At 35.0% G+C, this 10,529-nt stretch overlaps 1 protein-coding gene and 1 pseudogene across 3 annotated transcripts in view; one reads left to right on the top strand and one right to left on the bottom strand.

The window, feature by feature from the left end:
• Positions 1 to 10,529, bottom strand: part of P4HA1 (prolyl 4-hydroxylase subunit alpha 1) — a 94,197-nt gene continuing 83,668 nt past the window's right edge. For 2 of the 3 annotated variants that reach the window (XM_068982952.1, XM_068982951.1), the window contains exons 11-15: positions 10,132 to 10,185; positions 7,018 to 7,083; positions 3,516 to 3,584; positions 2,923 to 3,019; positions 1 to 1,437 (exon numbers count right to left, since the gene is read on the bottom strand). In XM_068982952.1, coding sequence (XP_068839053.1) covers positions 1,367 to 1,437; positions 2,923 to 3,019; positions 3,516 to 3,584; positions 7,018 to 7,083; positions 10,132 to 10,185 — 357 coding nt within the window. In that variant the 3' untranslated portion in view covers positions 1 to 1,366. Of the gene's footprint in view, positions 1,438 to 2,922; positions 3,020 to 3,515; positions 3,585 to 7,017; positions 7,084 to 7,925; positions 8,834 to 10,131; positions 10,186 to 10,529 lie in introns of those variants that run through there. The other variant, XM_068982953.1, reaches the window with a different exon arrangement.
• LOC138087241 (large ribosomal subunit protein eL21-like) lies at positions 3,638 to 4,160 on the top strand (annotated as a pseudogene).

Raw genomic sequence — 10,529 nt, 5'->3', positions numbered from 1 at the left:
AGGATTCACCATAAGAAATGTAAAGGTTAGCTTAAAGGGTCAAATAACATACTTCCTTATGTTTAGAGCTTTCTGCTACCACACCATATATCTGAATAAAATAAAGTCTTATATAACATTATTGTAAAAATTCCATAACCATAGTATTAAAGATCAGAGCTCCCTTTGAAGGTAACGTATTTGATTAAATATCTGAAGGTTTAGAGAGCCTACATTTTTTACCATAACAATGAGACTTTAGAATGAATGAACATCAAGAATAAGTCTAGGTCCTAAATAAAAAGAAATAACCTGTTATTGCAATAGCATACATTCACATTCAAATATGAAAAATACCACACAGAAAACAGAAACATTTTTAAAAAAAGGTTTAAGATCATAAATAGGTTATTGTCACAACACATTTCAGAATTGAAGAAACAAACATTTTCACTGTTTAGGAAAAACTTTTTTTTATCAATCCCCTCATCATTGAAAGAACTTGTACGTTTTAAAATTTCCAGTCTCCTAAGGCACAATATTTATTTAATCTGAATGCCAGCATCATCATCCCCTACTGTCTATACCTGGAATAAGAGGCAAGGAATTAGCACTAAGGAAAACAACAAAAATTTTTGGACAAAATCATGAGTCATTTAAGAAAAAGAAGAAACAGGTGAAGTCGTGATCATTTCTGTTAAGAAGGCCAAAACTTTTAATGTAGGACCTTCTGTTAAATTTTTTTTAAATCAAAGTATTTTAACTCAAATTTAATTCACCACAGAGGAGCTATGAAAGGAGCACATTGGTAAAAATAATACTTTAAAAAGGACTTGGGAGAAGAAAAAATCTACTTAGAAAACATAGGGGCAAACGTTAAACTGAACCGAGTTTAGAGGGCTAATTTATTCCTAGTCGTCAGGCAGATCCAGAAGAAAGTTAAGACTAGGTAAACATAGTACCTAGGTATACACTGTAAGCCATCTGTTCCTTAATCAGATGGACCATTTTAGTTCACCACCCATCGACAGAGATATACTGAAATATTATAATCAGATGCTTGACTTGAATTTTTTTTTCCAACCAAAAAAAATTTTTTTAAATATAAAGGTAAAAGTTCCTCATTTTTAACCCTGCCTTTTTGTCCTCTGTGATACTAACTGAACTTTAAGGTTTTTCATATGTACAACGTGGTGATTTAGTGTTACTTTTAAAAGAAAAAAAAACCCACAAAGTTAGTGATTGTCCACAGATGAAACACGGGATGAGGTTCATGACTGAATCAATCACGGAGTGTTAGTCAATTGTAAACTCTTGAAAGTTAAGACTGGGAATTGTGTGTATCAGACACATTAGAGTACAACAGGAGAGAAAGAAAGTTCATTTGTCATTCCAATTCTGACAAGGTGCATGGTCTTCGAAACTCCTGTCCACGTTCATGAAGCCATTTATTGGATACTGTGAAAGAACAAAATATATTAATGTATCCTGCTATCTAACTAGTATTGAATTAACTTCTGAGATATAGCTCTATAATGAAGTTTCAACATGGGTTAAAAAATTCAAGACCAAAACCAGACAAAGATGCATGCTACTAAGGCTATCTTCCAAGAACTTCACTAAATGATGGAGACACAGAAGATTTTATATGTACGTACATTTGAGAATCTGTAAATGTACGTTTCTTGACGTTTCTAATGTTCAATCTAAGGCTTGTGATGTGGGTATGTGTTAGTCACCCAGTCATGTCTGACTCTGTGACACCATAAACTGTAGCCCACCAGGCCCCTCTGTCCATGGAATTCTTCAGGCAAGAATACTGGAGTGGATTGCCATTTCCTTCTCCAGGGGATCTTCCTGACCCAAAGATCAAACCCTGGATCTCCTGCATTGCAGGCAGATTTATTACCATCTGAGCTACTAGGGAAGCGATGTAGATATACACAGAACAAAACACTGTTTTACCTGCTCACAAAATACAACTTCTAATACAAAGACATGTAAAAGATGAACATAAAGTCTCCACGCTAAAGGAGCAACTCTATGATTAATTTCTATTATGTGCTCATTAAGTTTCCTGTGTTCCAAGATACTGTTTAATATACCTCAAAAGGAATTAATTTCCTTCTTCTCCTATATTATAGAACATGGCATCAACATGTATAAAATATCTAAACTAACTCTTACTAATTCCTTACTAATTCTTAACTAGTCTGTTACCTTTCTTAACCTGTGTAGCCAATCTTCCATTCATTAAACCCTGTCATTTTCTCCTTCTTTGATCTCAATCTGTTCACTGCTCTCCAAATCATCTGCAGCTGCCTTAGTCCAGCCTTTTATCATCACCCACTTAAGACAACAGGAAATAGCCTTCTAAACTCATCTCTCCTGTGCTAGCCTCTCTCTATTCTAGTCCAGTGGTTCACAAATATAAACATCACTTCTTTTAAATCTTTGAAGTGTGGCCAAGTGACACATACTAAAATAGTTATGGGGTTAAATGAATCTTTATTAAAATAATCTTACCCATTTCTATTCCCTTTTTTTAACTTGGCCAGTTCTATACTTGCATGACCCTTGAGAGTACCTCTCCAGCCTCATACGAGTCCTGGCCCTGGTCCCTAACATGCTTGGGAAACAACTGCTTATCTTCAAGAGCAAACAGAAAAATTAAAACTTCAAAGAAGCCTCCCTAAATGTAAGTAGTTACTGCCTTCTGTTTACATCTGTGTATTATCATATACTACATTATATTCTACCCACTAATGTGTCTGAGGCAACTGGGAATCCCATGAGAGGAAGATATTGTCTAACTTAATTTTGAGTCCATTAGTGTTTCTCAGAGTAACAAGAAGAACTAGTATTTAAAATGCCATAAAAAATAATTCCAAAATAAGAGACCAAAATCATAAATTCTATTCAGAGACTACAGGAAATATTTACCCCATTTGTTTCCAACCAGCACTGGACAGGCTGCATGCCGTGTACTATAATCTCCTTCTCCACTGGCAAACAGATTATACCAGAAAACAGCAGTTCCCTGAGGAGAACAATACAAAATTATTCCCAAATAAAGTATGAGGTTATCACTTTTACAGTAATTAAAATTTCCTCTGTTTTATGGAAATAATTCCCCATGGCAGCACTATATCTCTTCTAATAGAATTCTGAAAGGATGACATAACTTAGAAAATTTTGGCAATGACATGAAAACATTAACATCAGAGTTGCTTAACAAAGAAGTGTGTTTGCCAAAGCTAACACATCTTATAAATAGCAAGCATCATATGGAACCCATTTTAAAAATGAAAACTTCTAAATACTAATCCCTGGTTGTTCATACCTCTGGGTACCCATGGTAAATTGTACAAAAAAAAAAAGTAAAGATTTTCCTATAGATAATGTATTCCTTAAGTATACTACCTTTTAAAATGTTATTTATTTTTATAGATAAATAACTATAGGTATCTCTCTTCCTGAGGATAAAAAAAAAAACCAGAAAAACACCCCCAGCTAAAATGACAAATCAAGCTTACCTTTTTGGGCCAAACACTAGCTCCTACTTCAGGAAAAACGGTGGCTCCTCCTGCTAACACATCACTCATCTAATAAGAGATGACAGAGTATTATCAAAAGTGCTGGTGGAATAAAATTAAACATGCCCCTTTCGGCCGGAACCTCCATCTTCCAACTAATCTCTCCCCTGGCCCATCAGGCTAATTCACCAAAACGACCAAAACTACAAAGGGCAAAAGGAGGATCACCCGCTACGTGTTCTCTAGGCCTCTCAGAAAACATGGAGTTGTTCCTTTGGCCACATACATGCGAATCTACAAGAAGGGTGATATTATAGATATCAAGGGAATGGGTATTGTTCAAAAAGGAATGCCCCACAAATGTTACCATGGCAAAACTGGGAGAGCCTACAGTGTTACCCAGCATGCTGTTGGCATTGCTGTACACAAACAAGGACAAGATGCTTGCCAAAACAATTAATTTGCCAAGATAGATTCCTGAAACGTGTGAAAGAAAATGATCAGAAAAAGAAGGAAACCAAAGAGAAAGGGACTTGAGTTCAGCTGAAATACCAGCCTGTTCCACCCAGAGAAGCACACTTCATGAGGACCAATGGAAAGGAACCCAAACTGCTGGAGCCCATTCCCTATGAATTCATGGCCTGATGGGTGTAAAAATAAAGATCTAAACTGTACAAATGTTTCTCTTAATTGAGTAGAGGTGTTGTGTTCGCATTCAGTGGGTGATGTGTTTTCAAATTTAGTGTTTTTTCTTCCTGAAATATGTAACAGTTTGTTGTTCAGTATGTTCCACTGGTTAATAAACTGCCAGATATTAAAAATAAATAAACATACATGCTACTGTGAGATAGATATGATACTGAATACTAGAATGAGAATACCTGGACTTCTAATTACATAGATGGCTTGGTGCACGCTGGTCAGTTTTTAAAAAACAAGATGCCATTTGGGTTTACATACATATATAAAAGCAAAAGAAAGATAAAGTCAGCAAGGGAGATTGGAAAAGGATTTGGGAGATAGCTATTTCTTTTATAGACAGAGTAAAAAGAGAGGATTTAAAACTGACAAATTGAGTAACATAAGGGTATAAATATGTATTATATAGCACTAGAATATCACCTCCATGGGGGTAGGAATTTTCACCTGTTTTAATTATTGAGCTTCAGTGTCTAAAATGGTACCTCAAAATAGTAGGTATTCAAGAAATATTTAAATAACTGAATTCAAACAAAATAGAAATAAACACTAAGAGAAAAGTAACAAACTACAACCAGTTTTGTCATTTCTCATGTAGGGTATCAACACACAGTAACTAAAAATTAGAAAATTAAGAGATTTACAAAGTTATAGTCTTAAAGGTAAACCAGAATAAAAACACAAATCTTCCAAATAAATTGAAGAAGTACATGCACAAAATGAGGCAAAGGAAACACAGATCATAGAATGAAGATTTTTTCAAAAAAATAAGGAAGTATAATGTAGTGTGTCATCAAGCAAAATCCATCTATATGCTATAGTCCGTGATATATAGGCAAATGCTGTACCAAGACACCAGGGAAGCTGTACCAAAGAAAACAGAGTCTGACCTCAATATCAAACAGTTTAAAGTTAAAGGCACTGAGTGATATAAAGAAGTGCATTTTGCTGTGATACGTGTATAATCAGCATCAAAAACCTGATCGCTCTTAAGCAATGAAAAGTTAACTTTGGAGAAATTTAAACTTTGTGTTATGGGCCCATCTGGGAAGAGCATTCAAATAGTGGGAAAAAATGAAAACTAATTAATAAAAATGCCATATCTAACTAAAGGGAGGCATAATTAATATATAGTCTAAATAGATTATTTGTAACTAACATTTATGAATACTGGACCAAATAATACAGCATCGTGTATGCCTGCTTTTATGAAACAAATACAGCCAAAAGCAAATGCTTAATGGCTCTTAAAAATCTGAAAAGATGCTCAACTTCTCTAATAAGAGAAATGCAAATTAAAACCACAAAAACTGCTAGTCTGATGAAGTAAAAGATGTACAGATCAAAAGTCTGACAAGCATCACACTTAAAGATGGTATATAAGTTAGTACAAGTCTACAGATCTCACCTCTAGAAAATATACAAAGACTTCACAACATGAATTTTTGCATAATGTTATCAGCTTCTCCCCTGGTTTTCCCTCTATCATTCTTAATTTATCTTATACATCTTAAATCCTTTTTTTATGGTGCCTTAGATCCTTCTGCAAACCAGATGGAGTTGTGAGAGGGATGAGGAGAGCAATCAGGAGAGTGACAAGGTAGGTTGGATACAGGGAAAGAGGTCTGTTAAAAAAAAAAAAAGGAGGGAAAGAAGAATGATCAAAAAAAACTGGGCAAAAGACAAACAGAAGGGAGCAGGGAGCAAGGAAGAAAGAAACTAGATGGAGTAGGGAGACACAGATCTGGTAGGGAGTGAAATAAAATAGGTAACAAAAGGATTCAGTTTCATATAAATCAAAGGAGGATAGGGGATGGAAATAACAATGAAATAAGCAAAACTAAGTCAATATAAAATACATCTTTTAAAGTTAATGAAGGTTACAACACTGTAGGAGACTGTACTTGCTAAATCTAATATACCCCAATATGTCCTGTCCCATGTGTTCTTTTTACATGACAGGGGCATGCTTCTTGAGTGGTAGAATCTATGTCTATGTTCCTTCCCTCTTGAAGCATGGCAGACATCTATAATGGCCTCAATTAATAAAATACAGCAGAAGTGACACTATTTGACTTCGGAGCATGGCTAATAAAAATGTCACATACTGCCTTTTGTGGGAGGATACTTGCCCTTAGAATCCAGTCACCATGCTGTGAGGAAGCCCAGGCCAAAAGTCAGTATTTTGGTCAGCTTCAATCTCAGTCTTCAAGGTGACCCCAAGTGCCAACCATCATGAGAGATTCAGAGCAAGAACCATGAATAAAGCCCAATCTCACCACCATGATAAGTAAAAATCAAATTATTAATTTAAACCATTCAGTTTTGGCATGATTTGTTATGCAGCAATAGATAACTGGGGCAAATATTATATGATCAAAGCTTGGTTTTTCTATATGTATCAATAGATAAACAATTTTTTAAAAGATCATACTGTTTTGAAACTAATGAACAATGTGAGAATGGTTACCCTTGAGGAAAGGGCTTCTAGGGTGCTGTAATGTACTATTTCTTGGTCTGAGTGCTGAATACACTAGATATGTTCACTTTGCGAAAATTTATCAAGTTAATACCTATGATTTGTACACTTTTCTGATATGATCATTTTAACTTTCTTCCTCAGGCTGTAGTAAGTACACTCTGAAAAAGCGATAAATGAAAAAAAATCTTAACCCTCTTTACTCAGTTGTAAGAAACATTCAACTAAGATGTTAAGAGCTAACCAAAGCAAACATCTGAACACATTAAAATAAGTCATGTGATCAAATCCCAACTTAAAATGAAAATTTTAGCTATAACTTACATAAAACAGCCATGTAGCAATTCTATTTCCTGTCCCCAGCTCTTTGAAAGCATCTGGCTCATCTTTCTGTGAATAAAATACAATTGAGTGATGTAAAATTCAGTAATGCAAGTTCTCCACGGGCAACTAAACATCAGTAACATGCTGAACAGTATGCTAAAAATAGCCCCTAAAGGTTCCTTTGTAATATCCAGTGCACTATATACAAAAGGCTCTCAAATATTTGTTGACTGTTGATTCAACTAGTACACTGAATACTTTTGATAAGACCATTTGGGGGGAAAAACAGATGTGTTAGTCTATACAATGAAAACCAATATGTACTATCCACAGATTGTTTAAAAAATTAACAACTATAGTTTTAGCTTCCAAACAAGCAAGACATGAGAGACTTTCAGCCCCATTCATTAAATCAATTCTCTGTGGGTAAAAAAAACTAACTTTGAGATTTACTTTGAACTCATGATCCATTCAAATATTCACACTGCTACTATTCCTGTCTTTTGATCGTCAGCACTTTAATCTGGCTAGAGAATTTACATCTGGCTATTTAAAGCTAATAAAATACAGAATAGTCTCTTGGCATTTTCTCAAAAAAAAAGTATTTTATTTTTCATACAGAAATTTATACACATTCCTTTGTCATATCCTCAATATGTTCCTTCAGTTCAGTTCAGTCGCTCAGTCGTGTCCAACTCTTTGGGACCCCATGAATCGAAGCACGCCAGGCCTCCCTGTCCATCACCATCTCCCGGAGTTCACTCAGACTCACGTCCATCGAGTCAGTGATGCCATCCAGCCATCTCATCCCCCGTCGTCCCCTTCTCCTCCTGCCCCCAATCCCTCCCAGCATCAGAGTCTTTTCCAATGAGTCAACTCTTCGCATGAGGTGGCCAAAATACTGGAGTTTCAGCTTTAGCATCATTCCTTCCATAGAAATCCCAGGGCTGATCTCCTTCAGAATGGACTGGTTAGATCTCCTTGCAGTCCAAGGGATTCTCAAGAGTCTTCTCCAACACCACAGTTCAAAAGCATCAATTCTTCAGCGCAGCCTTCTTCACAGTCCAACTCTCACATCCATACATGACTACTAGAAAAACCATAGCCTTGACTAGATGGACCTTAGTTGGCAAAGTAATATCTCTGCTTTTGAATATGCTATCTAGGTTGGTCATAACTTTTCTTCCAAGGAGTAAGCGTCTTTTAATTTCAAGGCTGCAGTCACCATCTGCAGTGATTTTGGAGCCCCAAAAAATATGTCCCTTAATATCCTTCAAAGGATGAATGACTAAACTGGTATTTCCATACCACGAGAAACTACTCAGCAATAAAAAGAAACACCCTATCAATAGGTTCTGCAAAAACATGGATGAATCTCAAGGGAATTATGCTGAGTGAAAAGAAACCATCTTAAAAGGATGCATGCTGTATATAACATTTATACAACATTTATGAAATAACAATTACCATAAAGAACAGATTAATGATTACCAGCAGTTATGGATAGCAGAAGGGTATGTGGAGCTACAGAGTAGTATACAAGGGAGTCTTACAGTGATGGTGCAGTTATGTATCCTGACCCGTGCTGGTAGTTACACAAAGCTACACGTGTAATAAAACTATATACATATACACACGAGAGCCAGTATAACTGGTGAAACATGAATAAGCTCTGTTGCTTGTGCCAATGCCAATTTTCTGGTTTTAATAATGAACTATAACACTGAAGAAGGCTGAGTGAAGGGTGCATGGGATCTTCCTGTACATTTTTTGGGGGAAACTTCCTAGGAGTCTCTAATTATTTCAAAATACAAACCTAAGAAAAAAAGTTTAGTTACATTAATGTCAGAACTTAAACTGTAGTCTTTCACATCATCCAAGATCCTAAGACATTTTTCAGTAATTGAAAATAGAAGGAAAATAGACTAAAAATATATTCTTTGCTAGCCTATAAACAAAGTATCTAGGATTTTAGGATTAAGTCAGTCAAGGAATATAACACAATATATTAACAGACTGTGTTTTCTTTCCAAAGAATATACTCTTATTTTAAAATGGTAATAGATCAAGAAGTTTATTAGAATACTTGGCACATTTCTTAGAATTCATGTAATTATAATAAACCTTAAATTAAGATTTGGTAATGATATAATTCATAGCTCAATATGTCAAAATTAATTTAAAAGGTTAAATACTTAAGCAAGAGTACTTGGGAAAGGATGGCTTTTTAACAAACTGCTTTAATATTATTTTTCCTCCAATCTCTGCATCTATTTTTTTTTTCTTTCAAAATGTATTCCTGTAATTCCTGCAGATTTACTGGCCAATTCACCATAGCTGTCTCTAATCTGTTTAACTTTATCCACTAAATTTAAAATTTCAAAAAATTTTTCAACCTGAAGATTCTATTTCAGTTAAATCATTTTGAGAATTTAAAAATAAAAGACAAAAATGAATAAAGTCTTGTATAGTTATTTTATATTCTATATCTGATCACTGAGGTATCAACACCCTGGGGGCACCTAATAGCTGTTGCAGGCCTATGCTTTCAAACTGCCCAAAGAAGCTTTCCCATAATACATCTTACTCAAGCCAGGATGCAAAAGGAAACTCCTGAACTGTCCTGACTCGAAGCAGATGATTTTCTAGGCCATCCTTTCTTTCTCTGAAGGTGTATGCCTTTAGAGATTTAGGTTTTATGCAGGGATCTCAGGTCAGTAGCCTACATTTATGCAGGTCCTCTCACAGAGCTGTTAATCTTCAAAGCTCTCCATTCCTGGAGGTATATGCCTTCAGCCTCAGCCTTTTTGCTTCCTTTTAACTCTCTAATTTTAGTCTCTAGATTTTCTTTGTTCAGTTTGCCTTTGAGAACTTCCTTTACTTTCCCTGAAGCTCAGCAATGCATTTAAAAGTATCCTAAATTCTTTTCCATGTCTCTAGTTGTTTCTTACTGCTAAAATGTGTAGAGTATCTATCCCACCATGCTTCTACAAATGAGCTACAAATCTCTTATAAATAAGCTATGAATTTATAATACTAAAATAACAGAATTAACATGTCATGCCTAAGCTTCAGCGGAACTCCTACATTCTCCATTTTTTTTTGTTTACTTACCCGTGCAAAATCAAAATGGGGTTCGTACTGTCCTCCAACTCCATAATTTGCTACCTGCATGAGAAACAAGGCATGATAAAAGAACTATCAAGATTACTATTCAAAAAAATCTGAGTCCCATTTTGATCTATTATATATCACAGTTAGGTACTTCTAAATAAATGAGAAGCAAAGCATTTTTTTTTTTTTAATCAGTGAGAGCTTCTAAGAAATCAAGGATGAAAAACTAAGAGATGTTATATGCTATTTTAGAATCTTAGTTAATATGCTTTTCTTTAGCAAATGTTTGGAACACATGATTTTCCTAAAACATAACAAACTTTGATTTTTAGAATTAGTTTTCTAAAATTAGAATTTCACAATTTTTATTATTGTCAGTAAACACTTTCCTTGAGAAT

This window comes from Capricornis sumatraensis, chromosome 10 (assembly GCF_032405125.1).
Source record: "Capricornis sumatraensis isolate serow.1 chromosome 10, serow.2, whole genome shotgun sequence".
Taxonomy (NCBI): domain Eukaryota; kingdom Metazoa; phylum Chordata; class Mammalia; order Artiodactyla; family Bovidae; genus Capricornis; species Capricornis sumatraensis.
The sequence above is the reverse complement of the archived record's forward strand: the minus strand, read 5'-3'. Positions and strand labels throughout refer to the sequence as shown.